Source organism: Nuphar pumila, chromosome 1 (assembly GCF_984573655.1).
Source record: "Nuphar pumila chromosome 1, dmNupPumi1.hap1.1, whole genome shotgun sequence".
In the NCBI taxonomy this organism is placed as follows: Eukaryota; Viridiplantae; Streptophyta; class Magnoliopsida; order Nymphaeales; family Nymphaeaceae; genus Nuphar; species Nuphar pumila.
This window is the reverse complement of record NC_143249.1, coordinates 177,848,056-177,868,321: the sequence shown is the minus strand read 5'-3', so window position 1 is coordinate 177,868,321 and position 20,266 is coordinate 177,848,056. Positions and strand designations below refer to the sequence as shown.

The 20,266-nt window shown below is 37.1% G+C and overlaps 1 protein-coding gene across 3 annotated transcripts in view; it reads right to left on the bottom strand.

The window, feature by feature from the left end:
- Positions 1 to 421: 421 nt before the first annotated feature.
- Positions 422 to 20,266, bottom strand: part of LOC149851417 (protein VERNALIZATION 1-like) — a 65,974-nt gene continuing 46,129 nt past the window's right edge. The window contains exon 3 of one of the 3 annotated variants that reach the window (XM_090000642.1): positions 422 to 478. In XM_090000642.1, the coding sequence (XP_089856768.1) occupies positions 437 to 478 (42 nt within the window). In that variant the 3' untranslated portion in view covers positions 422 to 436. Of the gene's footprint in view, positions 479 to 6,933; positions 7,347 to 20,266 lie in introns of those variants that run through there. The other 2 variants (XM_090000630.1, XM_090000636.1) reach the window with 2 other exon arrangements.

Here is a 20,266-nt window from a genome sequence, read left to right as displayed (position 1 = left end):
CGTACCTGGGTGAAATTCTCTCATGCTTCATGCCCTAAGAGTGACATCTAAGCGATCACAAAAAAAAACAATCTTTCCTATAACAATCATAATCCAAGTCAACAACATGTGTTTTATTGAGGCAATTTTCTCCCTTTCTCATGAGGCGGTTGTCTTTTACTTGAAGTCTTTTTATGAATCTTGCTAAATGCTACATATGTGGTACATGCATATTATATTTGAATGAGTACACATACAAAAGAACAAACAAACAAACATGCAAACTTCACACTTACATCACTTGTCATCCAAGTTTCTTCATCAAAATCAAATTCATTTTTCTCCCTGTCAGTCTCCTACACATCTTGTAGCTCGGGCACAACAACTAGCGTTGAGGATAAGGCTTTGTAGGCTTGATGTATGCCATATCTCATTTTTCCTTTTGTTGTCATTGTACTCATTGCGAACTACCTAAGATATACATACAACACATACGACACTGAAGTTGTTCATTAGCAAAGACTACATAAATATAAAGAAACAAAATTTATTAAAAAAAACTAATGAATACAGATGACACAATAAACATACGATTTAATGTGCTTCCGCCTGTTGTGGCCAAGCTCACCATAGATATTGCACTTGTATGACACAACATTCTTGTTTGAGCGCCCTGGTTTAGAACCTACTTTTGGTGGTAAGAGGGGAGTAGGGTTCAGAGGAGCAACGTGTGACACATTATTCGCCAATGACATGAATGGATAGCTATTGTATGCAGTGTGATACAAATCAACAATGTACCACTTGTCGCAGTATTCATCTAGTTGGTTGCCTTCGTACATAATGTAAATGATCGCATGTTTGCATGGAATACAACTAACCCGCCACTCTCTACAACTGCACTTTTGACTCACGAGATTAACACCATAACCAATCTCGATCGTGGGCTTCATATCTAGGGATGGTAGTGGACCGGGGAGGGGGTGGGGGACAAGGTCTTCACCCTCGCCCCGTCTCAAAAAGTTAACCTCCATCCCCGGTCCATCCTCGTGGCGGGGGGGGGGGGGGATTATCTCCATTCTTGCCCCTATCCCCACTCCATCCCCGTCCCCGGCCTGCCCCACCCCATCCCCGCCAACAACACATATTGTTTGCTAATAAAAGTTTAGCCTAAAACGATTTGGAAACTGATTTTCCCAGGGCTAAAAAAAAAGAACTTTTTCCTTATTAACATTTCACGAATTACATCATTCAGCTACACAGAAGCTTGCAACCAACAATATCACAAAATCCAGTGACCCGTCTACGCAGTATAGTAATATGGTATTCAAAACACAAGAATATTGAGGCGTAATAAGATATACTAACAGAGAAAATCACAAGAATATGGTAAAAGCACAAAATTATAATCAACTAGACCCTTCTAAAATAAATAAATAATAAAATAGGCAACACAGACATCAGACACCACACATAAAGCCAAATAACAAGAACGAACTAATAACGAAAACATGAAGATAACCAATCAATCTATAGAATAGATAGAACATTACCCCTAAGCACAATAAACCCCGGAACAATCAAATCTCATAAATAACTAAACACCACACTAATACTGCCAATGCAGTGGCTATTTACCCCCCCCCCCCCCCCCAAAAAAAAAATGACAAAACTGAAAGCAATAAAAATAAATCTATAGGTCTTAACAGTTTCAGAGGAAGAGTTCTTGCATATTCAAAATGAATACACCAAACCTAAACCTTTTAGGAGCAAAAATCCACCAAAAAACAGACTTGAGCTGCAGAACCCTAAACCCTAAAGAAAGATGAAAAACACAAACGAAGCGATCAAGTGGCACAAACATAAAGGAGACCCAAATGTTGCACCCTAAAAAAAACCCTAAATGAAAAGAAGAACAGAGAAAACCCTAACGAGATAGAGAAAAAAAGAAGAGGAAAACCCTAGCAGTCAACCAGGAGCGCCTCCGGTCATGTATACATATAATAGGAATTGAGAGAGGTTAGGCTTGGGAACCGAAGCATACTCAAAACGATCATTGCTATCTTCTTTTAAATATTATGTAATATAGTTTAAATATTTTAGTAATTTTATTAACGGGGATGGGGTGAGGGTGGGGATGGTGTGGGGGAAAGTGTAAGTCTATCCCCACCTCCATCCCCGCACAGGGATGAATTTTGACCTTCATCCCTGCCTCCATCCCTGCCTCATGCTCTTCATCCCCGGTCCATACGGGGTGGGGCCCCGTTTCCCCCCGGTCCACTGCCACCCCTATTCATATCGGCGCTCGAGGCAATGCACTACTTGCACACATGCCCTTTGTGCATCTTTCTTACCTTTTTCGAGCTATTTTTTTTTACATTGGACACTACAACAATTCCTAACATGTTTTGCCCATCATTCTTTCTTTGTTCATAAAGTTTAATCAACATGAGATAATAAGAGGAATTAGGGGCTTATCACATATTGTGAGAATTCACGCATTGAAGCTCTCAGTTATATTAGAGGTTAAACCTCCGTACTTGTTAGCTAAAAACTCATTATTAACCCAATGTTTCTTTGCAACATTTTTTGTGACGATCTTGTCAAGAAAATAAGTATATTGAGTTGTCGTGGCTGCACTCCACAAAAATGGTACAAGTGATGGGCCAAAAGCAATTTTAAAGTTGTCAATCAAGTGCTTCATGAAATATCCAACATGACAATTAGGCCATACGAGAGGAATAACATATTGTAGCCCTAGGTGCCTATCTGAGATGACTGTCAATCGTTGTTTAGCTATGGGGTTCTCAACGTCATAGCAATCTAATTATCGCTTTACATGTGACAAAAACCACACCCATGAATCCTTTAACTCCTTATTCAAAATTGCAAAGGCAACTGAAAATATCTGACCATAAGGATCAATATTATGAGCAAACAATAATATATCTATGCATTTTTCTTTTAGAAAGATTCCATCTAGGAGAAGAACCGGAGGACATCCTTTAATAAACTCATCGATGCATAGATAAAAAGATAAAAACAAGTATATAAATCAATTTCACGTACTAGTTTTAATGACCGCCCTCGATCATCGATTAATCATTTTTAGATGATGGCAATAAGCAGGAAGCAACTTGAAAGAGTCTTCAAATGAACCATATATCTCCTCCCTACCTACTTTTCATCCACAACATGTTTGTTTGTAACTAAACTCTACACCTTTTTCATGACTTATGCCATTCATAATTTCCCTAAGAGTCAACTTTAGGTTATCGTGCAATCGTTTATGAATAATACGTGAAACCCACTTAGAAGATACAATTTTTACTACTAGGTTGCCTAATGATCCACTGCATGTATGCTCACTTTGATACTTCTTCACTTGAAAGAATGTTGCTTCACGCACCTTTGTAAAATAGATCCTCCAAGTACAATCAATCTTAGTTTGTAGGATTTTTTACATGCATACGACAATGTTGCAGCTCTTTTTGAATTTTGTTTTATAGTTGTTCCTGATCATATGATCTTTCAGAAATTCATGGCAATAATAGACATCATTAAACTTTTTACCGATAGCAACCTTTTGATCGTTGGACTCTGTTGATAGTCACTGAAATTGTTCGCAATCATCAAGTCTTTTATTACGCAATTGTTCATACAACTGAGATGTATCTGCATCAAAGATTGTCAATTGCTCTTTCGCAAAAGAGAATCCATCCAACGATAACCTAGTAAACCCTAAACATTAGTGTATAAACCTAAAACATTTATAAATCCCAACAAATGCTCACAAAACTCACACAACATATCAATGTTTGGGCTTCTGAGAAGTCATTTGTGCATCATTGCTGGGATGCAAATCACTAAAAGTGGGGTGCCCAAGTGGTTTCACATCCTCTCTAGTGATCTTCTGTTGATGTACACCATCAATTGTTCGTGAAAGTTTTTCATTGTCTGAAGGTCCAACATCTATATTCCTAATCGGTTCGGGCAACTGCATGTTCTCCACTTATACAACATTACTATCATTTATTATTCGGGACAATTGCATGTTTGGTTCATCAACATCATTCACTACTTGAGACAGTTTGATGTTCAACAATACACTGACCTCAATAGATTATTCTTCATCGCTTTCTACTATTTCTTGTTGCATTATATGAAGCACTGAGTAAACGTCGCCACTAAATAACATCCCTTCTACATCATCATCGTCAAAAACATCTCTGCATCCTAGTTCATCACCTATGAACAACAAATATGTATACTGAAGGTTGATTAACTCTTTACTTAGTCTTATTTTTTGAGACAACCTAGCCACTAATTTATTAAAGCTAATGTTTTTGGGGATAACAAAAGATCTCTCTAATTACGATCATCAACGATATAGTAATGCACTTTAGCAGATACTAAAGTCATCTTAATACCTACACATATACAATATCTATTAAGAATAAAATACATACAACAACCACTATGCAAAACCAACTACACCCACATTAACACGTTGTGCATGATCAACCCAAGCCCCATTGCATATACATAGAAAAATAAAAAATCATATAATAATGGATAAGCATTTTCAAAGAAGCAAAAATATTAATTTTTTATGTGATAAAGCATCTTCAAAGAAAACACAAATCTTCAAAATAAACATATTATATTCTTTAAAAAAAAACCCTAAACTATATGTGTAGAGGAGATTTTGGGGCCCACAGGTTTGGGACAAAAAAGAACCCACCTTTCGATCTAACAAGAGAAGTTGATAGAAAAAATGCCGCAACTTTATCAAAATCACCAGAAAAGTTGTCAGAGATAAGAAAAACTCAAAAATTGTGTAGAGGAGATTTTAGGGACCGCATATTGGGGACCATGAAAAACCCTAGATTTTGTTTTTAAAAAGAACCGAAAATTTTAAGATGTTGGTGTTAGGTAAAAAATAATCTTGATCTCAAATGCAGAAAAAATGCCCACAATTTAAATTTTAAAAAATATTTATAGATTTTTTATGCGTTATTTTTTTTTTTGAGAAGTAACTCAAGTATTTGCATAGTTTCTTGGTTTGACTTAAAAAGAAAAATCGTAGATTTTTTATGCGGATTTAGGAACCTTTTATGCAAAGTAACTCAAGCATTTGCTAAGTTACCAGATTCGAGTTTAAAAGAAAGTTCGCTCGCATATATTTTATACGATATTATTATATTTTTATGTGAGGTAACTCAAGTATTTGCGAGGTTTGACGATTCGAGTTAAAAAAAATTTGCAAATTTTTTTATGCGACAATACATTTTTTATGTGAGGTAACTTGCGATGGTTGTCAGTTAGTTAAAAAAAATTATAGATTTTTTATGCGACATTATTATATTTTTATGCAAGGTAACTCAAGTATTTGTGATGTTTGTTAGTTCAAGTTAAAAAAAATTAAAGATTTTTTATGCAGGATAACTAAAGTATTTGTGATGTTTGTTGGTTCAAGTTAAAAAAAAAATTCATAGATTTTTTATGCGAATTTAATTTTTTTTATGCGAAGTAACTTAAGTATTTAAGATGTTTGTAGAATCCAAAACAAGTTTGCTTGCACATATACAAATTTGATAAATTTTAAAGGGTTGTAACTCCGGTATTTGCAAGATTGGAGTTTCCTGTGAAGGGAAGAAATTCACATATGGTGAGATGGATGGTGGTGATGATCAAGAGAGAGCTCACAAATTTTTTCTAAAAACATTCCTCGATCCCGCCTAGAGAAATATTTCTTATCAAAAAGTATACTTTTTAGAAAAACTCAGAGATTTTTTTTCTCGTTTGTAAAGATCAGAAAATCGTATGAATTTTTTACTTTATATCATTTTTTCATACATACAAGTTTAGACATTGGTTTTATATGATTTTTACACATGTTTGTCATTTTTTATTAGCTTTTGACTGTGCTTTATATTACTCTCTGTTTCCTTTTCATTTTTCATGCACTTGAATAATCACATCACAACCATATACCGCTTTAGCTTCGTACTACTTTTTAGCTGTCACTTCCCTGCATGAACACCATTTATGGTCTCATGATTAGGATGCACAAGACTCATAGGGTAGGAGCCCTTGGAGAACTAACAATAACCCTTTAATTTATATATTAGTGAACAATGCAATCCCCATGAATGTTTTCTCTGTTTTTGGTCTGTAGTTTCCTATTGGAAGGGCTTCAACTCAACTACTTACCGTTCTAATTTTTAACGAAGTCGATCAACTCAACGAGTAGTTTTTTGGCCGCTTCTTGTTTTTGCTGAGTTTTCGTTTACTCTTCTGTCTGCTTTGTTGTCTTTCATTCACTGAAGGTGATCTCTCTTCGCCTTTACTATGCTAATTCTATCGACCTTAATGAAGTTTTTCTTTTATTAGAAAAGAAAAAAAAGGATACTCAGAGGATCAGTGATCTGATGCCAAATGACAAACCCAAAATTTAGAATTTGTCGTTCTATCAAAAGAGAGATTTCTTTTGAGGATAAAATGACCACACATTTAAACAAAATGAAACTCTGTTAAGGGCCACTTCTACAAGGTCATGCTCTTTGGATTGAAGCAAGAAGCATCTATGCAAGTAAGCGAAACAAATTAGAGTTGAAGGCATTGCAGGCCGCACCTCTTGTGGGGAGGGCTCCAGTTATTATGGGAAACGGATCCCATCATTTGAAATATGATGGGTTTCATCATACATTCAATCCTAGCCATCCAGAAGAACCATCTACCCATTGATTGGATGGCTAGGATTGAATGTATGATAGAACCCATCATATTTCAAATTATGGGATCCATGTTTGTTAATATGACGATAAACATTATCGGTACAGAGCACAAAGTCGTGTGATTAGAAGGATTCAGGGTTGCCCCCTAAATCCTTGCCAACACATGTTCACCTGTGAGAAATACAGCAAAAATGGTGCAGGTTCACACTAGGGATGAAACAAACATCGCACACTTTATTATGCATGTTTCTGATCTCTATTACAAGCATAAAACATACCAAGTTATGGAGGGGCGGACTGAGATGGTTGGTGATTAATTTGATCACACTTAGAGTCGAACCGGTTAGGCACACCGATTGTAGAGCATCTAACAGCTTCACTAGAATAAATACAGACAATGCAAGGTGCTTATTGACGAAGTACAACATCATAGGCGAGGACCAAAATGCGTCAAATGGTTCCCCCCTTCATATTTCCTTGATAGCATCTTCGTAAACCTAACTGGTCTTTCCCTTGCTGAAATTAGAAGCAACCTCCAGGAGCTGTAGGAGAGGGCCCAAGGCTGAGAAAGTTGTCGGAAGGTTCATTTTGTGTGAGACTCTCTAATTCTCTGCCTTCCTGCTGTTGCTGATGATTTCATGGAATAAAAGCATGAAAATGAAGTTAAGAAATCGGGTGCTAATGTTTTTCAATCACACAAGCATGATAGCCAGTCGGTGAACTCCTGAATGCATGCTTTTATTCATCAACTTATCACATTAAATACCCTATTCTTTTTATTTTGGTAATGGAAGCAAAACTTTATTTTAATACTGTCTACATTGACCAGGAGGCTAGTAACCATCCCATTCGGCCTTAATTCCGACATCTGCATCATAGGATAAATCCACAGTGATCATACCCAGAACACCTCCACTTCAAAGACTGAAGGTGCACATGGAGGTCTCAAGTACCGCAGGCTGAGGCAGAGGACTACATCTTAGGCCAAATTCGAACTGAGCCAATAGCCATGGGTTTGGACCGAAAACCAAAGTGGGATGCTGGCTGAGCTACACTAGGATCCAGCATGGCCCAGAAAGTAGTTTGTGCTAGAAATACAACCACACTAAAATATCAAACTAGATAACGTTGACGAATCTTGACAAGAAATGGTAACTTACTGACCGTGATACTTTTCCTCCTATGCCTTTAAGATTCAAAAGAAGAAAAAGTTACCAAGAACTTGAGAGATGGATTCATAGAAGCAGAGATAAATATCCAGGAGACATGCAGTTTGAGAAAACTTGAGCAACAAAGGTATGATTAGTGTTGTCGAATGAGATGGTACGATAAGTATCATTACTTTTTAAAAAATATGATACAATACACACTCGTATCGTGATATGATTGTATCGTACCTGTATCGTGCCATATCGTATGATACAGGTGTGGCGCACTTAAAAAAGGACATGAAACTTTTTAAGTTTTGGGTTTTAAAGGCCTCTTGAGGTCCGACTTCTCCATTTGTCTAGAGGTCGTTAGAAGGAAACCCACACACCCTAGGGGAGCCGTGAGATCGATTTGAGAGCCGATTCATGCACAACGAAGAAGACTTTTGCGATATTCTCAAGAGTGCATTTCCATCATGTTTTCACTCAAGTGGGTTGAGGTAAAAAATCCCTATTTTTTGCTTATTATTGAGTTTTTTAGGAGAAAGATAGCATCAAAGGATATGGGGCACTCTAAGTAGTGAGTGAAAACCAATTAAAAATCAGGTGCACTATTGTCAAAATTCTTTTTCGAATGGTATCGCTCGATTGAGGCATCATTTAGCCAGGGCAAATCATAAGTTCTTTAGCGAAGAGAAAAGGTGTGGCTGGTGCCAGTAGTAGTGCCACCACAAGCACAAAAAGAAAAGGACGAGGAGAAAGAAGAGGAAGAAAAAGTTCTTCGAGAGAAAGGTAAAGCTAAAGGATCTATTAAGAGTTTTTTCCCTCTTAGGACTGCCCCTGAGAGCAACTCGACATTTGTACAACTATGACTCCTCAACATTCAGTCGAGTAGACAAATATAGAGTTTGAAAGATGATTCCATGATATCTGCATTCCTTTCAATGCGACATTTCGTTTATTTTCAGGTCATGACAGATGTCATAACAAGTATCAGGCCTAGATATAATGTGCATTCATATCATGCTTTAAGAGAAAAAAGTTTTGGATATTAACGTAAAAGTGAAGACATACGTCCAAGACAACAGATGTATTACTTAGAGTTTTTTATCAGGTCGTGCAAGAGGTTGCAACAAATTATAGGGCAACATGTAAAGAATTTATAGAAAATTTTGAGTGATTCTTTTAAACCCCGTGTGCTGCCCATTGCATAGATTTCATGCGTGTCGATAGCATATATCATATAATACGGACAATTGAATGCTGCAAAAAAAATACTAAATTTATTTACAATCATGCATGGGTTTTGAGCCTAATGAGAAAGTACACTGGTGGTGCTGAATTGATTCGTAGTGCAATTGCTAGATTTTAATTTTACATTGTTATTTAGTTATCATGTTTTGTATGATTATACCTATTATTGTCGTATTGATTTCTCATGTTCTTATTTTTTTTTCAAACATGTGGTGGGCCAAGTTTAGAAGTGATGTTTCAAATTTGAGAGCTTTTGTCATTCGTATTCTTAACCAAACATGTAGTGCAAGTAAATGCGAGAGAAACTAGAGTCTTTGAGCAAATCCTTACTAAAAGAAGAAATAAATTGGAGCATAAAATGCTCAATGACCTCATCTACGTTCGCTACAACTTACGACTGAGGTAGAGATATATACAATTATAAAGTTTATTTATCATTGTCATGGGTTTATTTAATTTCTTTTTTATAATTCAAAACCCAACTAATTTTAATTTTTTTATGTCATCTTTTTACCCAAATCGAAAAGTTATCATCAAATAGGCACAAAGAACAATTCAATCCTATCAATTTGAAATATTTTAATGAATTAGATGCATGGATTGAAGAAGAAGCAATAACTCTTTTGAATAAAAAGGACATTCAGTAGATTAACATGAAAGGAGTACAGGAGGTGGATGATGAATACCCACATAATGTCGAAGAAGGAAGATAAGAATAAGAAGATAATGATAATGATTATTGAGGTTTTACATATATTTTAAAAAAACTTGGTTATTTAATACTAAATTGTTCATAAAGTTGGTTATTTTATTTTTTTATATAATTTGAAAGTATGAGTCTTGTGGCATGTTATATTTAATATTTTGCATTGTTCTTGTGAGATATGCATGCAATATTATCTATGATTCTATATTAGTTGATGTTTGATGATGTCTTGTGCGGCTTCATAGAAACGTAAATGCTTTATATGTGATTTTATGGTTGTATTTTATGCAATTCATCATTGTTCCACATGATATAATTTTTTTAAAGATTTTTGCTAATATTTTTATTGTTTTAGATTTTTTATATTAAAAATTTATGATATTTTACAATACGATACAATCTTACTGTTGAGACTAAGAGGTTTTTAGTAAATAAGTTTTTCTAAACTAGAGGTTATTTGAATCTTATTCTTTAATGAGGGACCTGGGTGTAATTGTGTTCCTTGGACTATCTCTATTTAATATAGAGATTAGCCCTAATTGAAAGTATGAAGTTCTATTATTCTCCAGCCGCCTCTCTATGTCTCTCTCTTTCTTTCTCTATCTCTACCTCGGTTGCTGCGCATCTCACCTTACCTTCAACATGGTATCAGAGCCATCGTTCTTGGGAGCGTGATCTCGTGCCCTGCGCCAAGTTCGAGTGATTGCAAAAAAAAAGTTGTCTTATCATCGTGAACCAGTGAACCAGTGATCTGAAGCAGATTAGATGGTGATCGTTGTCAACATCTACAACTTGTGAAAGTCGAGGTATTTGTGCGTGGAAGGAGCAAGCAATACGATCGATCCAAACTGCAGTCTGGATCGGGTTCTTCATATGGTGATCCAACTGTGTTGGATGTGATTTCAAAGTGAGTCAATGGGGATAGAGTGGATGTTGAATAAGTCTCCAGTTTCTAGCATGAATCAGAGGCATATTCGTGGTGGATGTGCAGTCGAGGTATGCATCTCTATCGTAGTTGTGATATGCATCTCTATAGTGGTGGATGTATAGTCGTAGTAGACAACCTATTGTAGTCGTGGTATTCAGCCTGTCGTGGTCGTGGATGATGTTGGTCGTGAAGTGTGAAGCAGGAGGGAAACTTTTGCACAGGTCGTGTGTGCTGGTGCTGTGACTGTATTGCGTTGAGGCTGCTGCTGATCAGAAAATACAGTCGTAAAATTGATTTTTTTTTGCTGTCATGATATATATGGCTGGGAGCAGATGACGTAAAAAAAATTATTTTGTTTCTGCTCATGTTATCGCTGGTTGTGCTCAGATTCTATTTAACAAGCAGCTGGGTGCTGTGTCGTGATCCTTTTGACTCAGTTGATGTTTGAATTTTTTTTTTTTTGGAATCAGCAGGTGTGATTTCCTGCTGTGTTGAAAAATATTCTGTTTGTGGGAACCTTGTCTTTTGAAGTGAGGTTCTGTGTTGGGGGCTGCTACTGGTTGTCGTAGTGGCGGATGTGTGATGGTAACACATTTTAAGTTGTGTTGTATGTGTGATCTTGATTTACAACCTATAGTCATCCTTGGTTGAGGTGGAAGGTTTTGGTCAAGTTTCTTTAAAATTATATGTGAAGTTTGGATCTGAACAGTCGAAGGTCGTGTTTCTCAGATTTCATTGGTGAAGTCAAAACTTGATATAGTCGGGCTTGTTGTTGATTGTGGGTATGCGCGTGTGGTTGCTCCTGCATTTTGTGAATCAAGCCCATTAGTTTATATTATGGCTCAAGTGGTTAAATCAGATGCAGATTCCTCCAATGATTGTGTAACTCTTAGCAGGGCTGAATATGACGAGCTCCTTGCTTTACGACCATCCAATTCGAAGTCTTCTGTTGCGGAGGTTGTGTGCTCGGCCAGGTGATGGCCTATCTGCTCAAGATGGTCGGTGGGTCATTGATTCTGGAGCCTCTGGTCACTTGTGCAGAAACTCGAGCAACTTTGTGAGTTTAAAACCTGTGACAGGTCAAAAAGGGGTACGTCTTGCTGATGGTAGCTCTTCCCCAATTGTAGGGCAGGGAAACATGTCTATTACCCCTACTCTTCAATTGTCGCATGTTCTTCATGCTCCTTCGTTTCCACAAAATTTATTATCCGTCAGTCGAATGACAAAAGAGTTGAATTGTAGAGTAATTTTTGATCCTATGGGATGCACCTTTCAGGACCTGCTGACGGGGAAAAGGATTGGTGGTGGCTATGAGGAAGGTGGTCTGTATTACCTACACCAACCAGAGGTTTCAGCCTATTCTGATGTTACATCATCCTCAAGTCCTCTATTGTGGCATCATCGTTTGGGTCACCTTCCAGTGACAAAACTTCGTCGTGTCATTCCTCATATACCTCCCTCAGTTTCTTTTCAATGTGAAACATGTCAATTGGGAAAACATTGTCGAAGCTCTTTTCCCTCCAGTCAGAGTCCATAAAGTCAAGGATTGTTTGATCTTCTTCATGTAGATGTGTGGGGTCCGAGTAGGATTCCGAATAGGTCTCAATGTCGTTATTATCTAGTTATTGTTGATGACTTCTTGAGACTATCGTGGGTGTTCCTGTTAAAAGATCGGTCTCAAGGTCCTATCATTCTTAAATCTTTAATTGCAGAGATAAAAACTCAATTTGACATGTGTTAAAATTGTTCGCACTGATAATGCTCTTGAGTTCAAATCCAAAGACTTACTTCAATTCTACTCTGTTAATGGGATTCAACCTCAATTTACATGTCCCCATACCTCCCAGCAAAATGGGGTGGCTGAGAGGAAACATAGACAAATCCTTAATGTTGCTCGGTGCCTTATGATTCAATCCAATATGCCTGCTACATACTAGGGCGATGCGGTTTTGACAACCGGGTTTCTTATAAATCGCATGCCGTCAAGTTCTATAGAAGACCAGATCCCAATTCAAATTCTCCATCCAGAGTCTCCTCTCTTTCCTATCCCCCCTAAAGTTTTCGGATGTGTGTGTTTTGTGCATAAGCTGGGTCCTGATCGAGATAAACTTGCTGCACAATCTATTAAATGTGTTTTCCTTGGGTATCCTAAGAACCAAAAAGGATATCGTTGTTATGACCCTATATCTCATAAAGAGTATGTCAGTGCGGACGTTACCTTCTTTGAGTCTATTCCTTAATTTTCGAGTACTACTCCAAGGTTACAAGATAGTCAGGGTGATGTTTTTCCTCTGCCAATTCCCCCTTTTCCTTTAGAGTCGTTCACTCCAAAGCATGTGGCTCCATCCTCTGGGGAGTCTCGATACAGAAACCCTCCTATAGTGTATACTCACAGGTTACCACCTACCTCCATGCCCCCATTATCTCCTTCTCCTAAAGCAAGTATCTCTGAGCATACTGAAGTTTCTGCTATTGATGAGGATCTTCCTATTGCTTTGCGAAAAGGGAAAAGACAGTGCACCCTTCATCCCATTTCTCAGTTTGTTTCTGAAGTTAATCTTGGGGCTTCTATGAAGAATTTTATCTCGGCTTTGTCTGCCTCCTCTGTTCCGCTTCATCACAGTCAGGCTTTATTCGACCCCAAATGGATGCAGGCTATGAAGGATGAGATGGATGCCCTATGTTTTAGGGGCACTTGGGATTTGGTGGATCCTCCAACTGATGCAGATATTGTTGGCTGCAAATGGGTATATATCATTAAATACAACTCGGATGGGTCAATTGAACGGTACAAAGCCCGGTTGGTTGCAAAAGGGTATACTCAGACTTATGGTGTTGACTTTTTTGAAACTTTCTCCCCAGTTGCTCATCTTGGCACTATTCGTCTTGTTCTTTCTGTTGCTGTGCACCATGGATGACCCTTGTTTCAGTTGGATGTCAAGAATGCCTTTTTGTATGGGGATTTGCATGAAACTGTCTACATGCAACAACCCCCAGGCTTCGAGGTTCAGGGGGAGTGTAAGAAGGTGTGCAAGTTGAAGAAGGCTATTTATGGCCTGAAGCAGAGTCCAAGGGCATGGTTTCACAAATTATTTGAAGTAATGTCGAGTTTTGGCTTTGTCAGGTCAGCTTCAGATCACTCCTTGTTCATCAAGAAAACCATTGCTGGAATTGTTGTTATGGTGGTATATGTCGATGACATCATATTAACAGGGAGCAGTGCCCAAGATATTTCTACCACAAAAGATCATCTTCAGAAACACTTTGTTACTAAAGATCTTGGTCACCTTCGATATTTTCTGGGTATCGAAGTTGCAAGAAACAAAGAGGGCTTAGTGTTGTCTCAAAGAAAGTATGTGTTGGACTTATTAAAAGAGACTGGAATGCTAGGAGCCAAGCCAGCTAATATTCCAATGGATCCCAAAACTCACATGTTCGATGAAAAGTCTGAGTATGTGGACAGTGCCAGCTTTAGATCCTTGGTGGGTAAGTTACTATATGTGACTGTTACTAGACCTGACATTTCATTAGCTGTGAGTAAAATAAGTCAGTTCATGGACAAACCTACAAAAGTTCACTGGGATGCAACTATGATGGTTATTCGGTACTTAAAGGCATCTCCTGGTAAAGGTCTGTTGTTTAAACGAAATCCATCTTTGGATGTTGTTGCTTACACTGACGCGGATTATGCAGGATCTGTTGAAGATAGGAAGTCAACATCTGGATTTTGTGTGTTTGTGGGAGGAAATCTTGTTACCTGGAGGAGTCTAAAACAAACCGTTGTAGCCAGGTCGAGTGCTGAATCTGAATACCGAGCAATGGCCTAGACTACAACTGAGATTATGTGGATAAAATCAGTCTTGACCGAGCTTCAGGAGAAAGTATCCCTACCTATGTTGATGATGTGTGACAATAGGGCTGCTACATATATTGCCAACAATCCAGTGTTTCATGAAAGGACTAAACATATTGAAGTTGACTGTCACTATATCCGCGACTTGGTTCAGGCTGGGTATATCTGCACCGATCATGTATCTTTCGAAGATCAAATAGCTGATGTTTTTACCAAAGCCTTGGCGAGACCAAATTTCTCAAAGTGTTGTGACAAGCTGAGCATGATTGATATCTATGCTCCAGCTTGAGGGGGAGTGTTGAGACTAAGAGGTTTTTAGTAAATAAGTTTTTCTAAACTAGAGGTTATTTGAATCTTATTCTTTAATGAGGGACCTGGGTGTAATTGCGTTCCTTGGACTATCTCTATTTAATATAGAGATTAGCCCTAATTGAAAGTATGAAGTTCTATTATTCTCCAGCCGTCTCTCTCTCTCTCTCTTTCTTTCTCTCTCTCTACCTCGGTTGCTGCACATCTCACCTTACCTTCAACACTTACTTTGAGCCCGACTGATACCGGTTACGATATCATACTCACAACCTTGGGTATGATGAGGTATCTATTAGGAAAACATGTTGGATTAGGAAGGGGATATGTTTGTATTTTATGTATTACATTTACATTATTTGTGAAGGGTATTTTGGTAAAATATCAAAACCATGTTACCCTAATATATATATATATATGTGTGTGTGTGTGTACGCCCACCTTTTGGGTTTTTTTCCTCACATCTAAAACCATAGATGTGATCTACAAGTTTTGTTTAGTGGGAACCGGCTTTTAGATCACGGTAATCTGACCTGTATACAGGTTTTTCCGGTGATCTAAAATAAATGGCTATGAACGTACCAGTTTTCCCTGGTTAATAAAATCATGTTTTTTTGTCCAAAAAACATGATCCAAGAGTCTATTTTCACTCAATCGAGCATGCTAAACACATCCAAAGGTTCAGATCTATCATAAAACACTTTAAAATTATGGGGCAGAACAAAAAATGGGACCTAATATGTTCAGGTATGTCAACTAGGGATGCACAATGAGCTGAGGTAGCTCAGACTCAGCTCGAACACCTTAAGGTAGATAAACGAGCAGAGTTTGACCAGGCAATTAAAATCGGTTTGCGTAGTTACATAATGCACACTTGAACATAGTATAGTATATGTACAATTTATGTTTGCAAATTTAGCACATTGAATGGGCTTGATCAGACGGGTAAGGTATTAGCCTTTTACGGAGGAGGTGAGTAATTCAAAATCCACTGTTTTCAGTGCAGTTCAGTTTTTTTTTAAATAGAAAAATGCTTGGCTCGAGCCCGAGCCAAGCTGAGCCAAGGTCAGCTCAAGCCGAGATTGAACTAGTTTTTTTATTGGAGCGAGCCTAAGCTCTGCTCGAACTAGCGTGCATCCCTGGTGTCAACTGGGGAAAACTTTCATGGCATCATACTCCACTTGCAAATCAGAACTGATTTAATCAGATCTGATATATTTCCCTCATCGTCACCCTTTTCTTTTTTATATCAGATCCAATCCACAATTAAATCTGTTTTTTCTCTCCATATTACTTTCCCGTACCAGATCTGATCATCCCCTCTTTATGCCATTATTCCAGCAGTAGGCTTTTTTCTCTCCACTGTTGAGATCGTTCTAGAGAGAGAGAGAGAGACCTATGGTTCTTTGGAGTTGTGGTTGTTTAGACCTTGAGGCCAAAATCTTACATAGAATGGCCTTCGAACCATTTATATTTATTGGACTTGAATATTGAATATGGAGTGTAGATGTCAGATAGGTGCGGGTGAAGATGTGGCACTTTAAAAAAAATTGGGTGCGGGAAGGGTATATATATATATATATATATATATATATATATATATATATATATATATATATATATATATATATATATATATATATATATATATATATAGGAAGATGAGAAGTTACCCCGCACCATCCATCCTGACCCGTACAATGGGGTTTTTAAAAAATTGTGTTTTTTTGAAATTCTTGCATTCTACATGTTTGTTTTCATAGGAATTAGGTCTTGGATCATTTGATTCCAATCCGTGGATAGGTTTTTATAAGGTTTCAAAATCAATGGTCTACAATTTTTTAAAACTTTTGAGGCTCCAAAATCATTTTTTTCAACCAAAATGCATGATCCAAGAGTTGATTTCTAGTGAATTGATCATGCAGAACACATCCGTAAGGTTGGATTTTCGGAAAAATGCCCATCGGGTCAAGTATATTACCATTGCTATATAGCAATGGCAAAAAAAACAAGTTAACACTAATAAAATAAAAACAATAATTATATCAATTCATCATGCATAAATTATGCAATAAATCAAATTAACAATCTACAATTGATATTCCTCATCAATAAATAAATACCACCACACTGCTCCGGAGGTGCGGATATATATATATATATAAGATTTTGAAAACCTCCCTAATGGAAAACCATCCCAAACTTACCAAATGAACATTTTATTAAATTTTTGGTGTAGATGTTTTACTGGATTTTTAGTGTTTTTTTCAAAATTCTGACCATACGAACGTGTTTGATTGATTTACTAGAAATCGACACTAAGATCAAAATTCTGGCCGTACACTGTTGTTTTTTGAAGCTTATAAAAACCTATTGATGCATCAGAATCAAATGCTCCAAGAACTGATTCCTATAAAAATAAGCAAATTCTGTCCGTACAAATGTAATCTATATGCTTATTTTTATAGGAATCAGTTCCTGGAGCATTTGATTCTGATGCATGAATAGGTTTTCATAAGCTTCAAAAATCACGGTTAGAATTTTGATCTAGTAAATCAATCAAGCACATCTGTACGATCAGAATTTTGAAAAAAAAAAACCAAAAAAACTTCGTTTGGTAGGTTTGGGACCAATTTTACAGGAGGAGGTTTTCATTCCGCTATATTTATGTATGTGTGCATATTTATGTATTAATATATATAATATAGGTAAAATTGGACTTGGTTAGGGTTAACTGAATCTACTTTTGGACAAAAATGGACCGCAGTGTGGTTGAGTTGGGTGCAGGTGCGACACAGGGGCAGTGAGGTCGGCGTTACATAGATGTCAGATCTTATGTCAAAAGGCCTTTGATCTGACCCAATCCATTCAGATTTGGATCTTTCGATCTTATGTCGAAAAGCCTTTGATCTGATCTGTGTTGCTTTGTGTTTTCATCTAATACTTGGGATATAGTAAGTAGACCCCATGATAAAAATGTAGCAGGGCGTAAATGGGGATATACTTAGGAATAAGGTCACATTATGACTAAACCTTTAACCTCATAATCAAAATGGGGACAATTCGGTTGGTATTATCATTAGCCATGATACATGATTGGCCATTGCTTCAAATGAATGTGAAAAACGCATTCTTATATGGAGACCATAAGGAAGAAGTCTATACAAGTATACATGGAACCACCACCAAGTTATGCGGAAGGTGATCCCGTAAAAAAAGGTGTGCAAGTTAGAAAAGATCTTTATATGGAAACAAACTTTAAAAACCTAGTTTCAGAGATTTTCAGATGAAATCAAGGCCTTTGGATTCCAAGAAGCCAAGTGGATTATTCTTTATTTACTTGCGATGGAGATCATTGAATAACTATTCTTCTCATATATGTTGATGACATTATGACAATGGACACATGCTTGAGCCATAAAATAAGTAAAAGAAAAGAAAGTTTCAGACGAAGGACCTAGGTGAATTGAAATATTTCCTAGGAGTGGAAGTGGTTAAGAATGAGCAAAGAATGTTTGTCTCAGCAGGAACATGAAGTGGATTTATTAAGGCTGGAATGAGGGATTGTCGTCTGATGTCTAAACCTGCACCAACTAACTTTCACCCGCCCACACATTTCATATATTGTTAACCAAGTATCACAGTTTATGCATGATCCAAGAGGATATAAAAGTCATAAAGTGTACTATGATATATCTCAAAGGAACACTAAATGATGGGCTAAAGTACGACAAAAGATACGATAATCCTTTGATTATTATTGGCCTCACTGAAGCCGATTAGGGAGGAGAGTGGATAATTTTTAAGTCTGACAAATTTGAGAAAAGAAGGAATAGATTGAGCAGTTAACACACAAAAGGCAAGGCTGAATACTTTGAAGTGCTAGTAACAAAGAAAAGCTCAAAGGATCACATCATAAAATGAACAGGTTCACCTGTGGAGCAATTTAGAGACTTAGTAAGGTCCAACATGAGGCAACTAGGCCTTATGGTCAAGCACAAAAAAGAACGTGGTGACAAAGTCTAGCCATGAGCCAAGAAGGAATAGAGAGGCAGCCATCACACAAAAGGCAAGGTGAATACTTTGAAGTGCTAATGACAAGCAAAAACTCAAAGGACCATATAATAGGAAGAACAGGTATTCTTGTGGAGCAACGTGGGGACTTTGAAAAGGCTAATCATGATCCCCAATAGAGAGCTATAGCATGTCAAAGGTTGATGCAAAAGCTTTTAACCATCCACTATTTTGATGGCATGCATCAAATCCTGCATTCCAAGAAAGTAAAAGTAATGAAACTAATTTTGTGTGCAAAACTGTTGATGAGGAAGTATTAAAATTAGACCTAGCTTCAAATAGCTGGTGACTTTACCAAATCAATTGGAAGACCAAACATTTACATTCGATGTAAGTTGGAGATTATAGATGTCTTCACCCCAACTTGAAGGGGATTTGACTATCGAAGCAAAGTTTTACCACATCTTGGTGACTATTTTTATTGACTAGCAAGGGTAGGGTGTAACTAAAAAGTAGAGGGAAAAATATTTTTCAAGCTAAAAGATGCCAAGAGATGGTAATAAAGAGAAATGAAGGTTGAACTTTTGATTCCAAGCCCTAGCATAATTCTCTTCTCCTTTTCCCCTTCCTACCCAAGCTAATATCACCATAATGTATTACTATTACAGATCGGCTTTGTTTAAAGACTCCAAGTGAAGAAACCAATGCCCAGGATAACAAAACCAACAAACATATGCATAGAATTATATATGAGAACAAACAAAGCTAGATAAATAAGACGTGTATATTCCACAAATGGGTCACCAAAAAAGAAGAATCCTAGAACATGAAAGGTAGTGAACCAACTTCTGAGAGAGACATAATTGACTACATTGATCTCTACTGCTACAAAATCCATGGAATTTAACAAACCAAAAAAAGCATGGCTGCATGAGTCATATATTCCATCAATTGTCATTAGGGATGCAAACGGGTTGGGTTTCAGATCCCAAAATACATTGGGAGTCGGGTCAGTTCAGATCCGGGACAGCCCAATTTTGCAAATTTCTCTTCCTGGATCCGACACATTTGCAACCCAAATTATCAATATACAAGCAATAGATTCTGAGAGACATATACAAGCCATTTATAAGCGAAATAAATTTTTTGTTAGAAATCAACAATTTTAATAGGTGAAAATTTAAGGTTTCCCTCCCCAACTATGAATGGATTTGAATGTGCCCTAAAAAAAACAGCAAACATATGCACTTTGGATGTCAATTCATTCTCAATGCAAAATAACTTGATAAGTTACTTAGAATATGAGTGACATTGTGATGTAATGTTAATGTTAATATT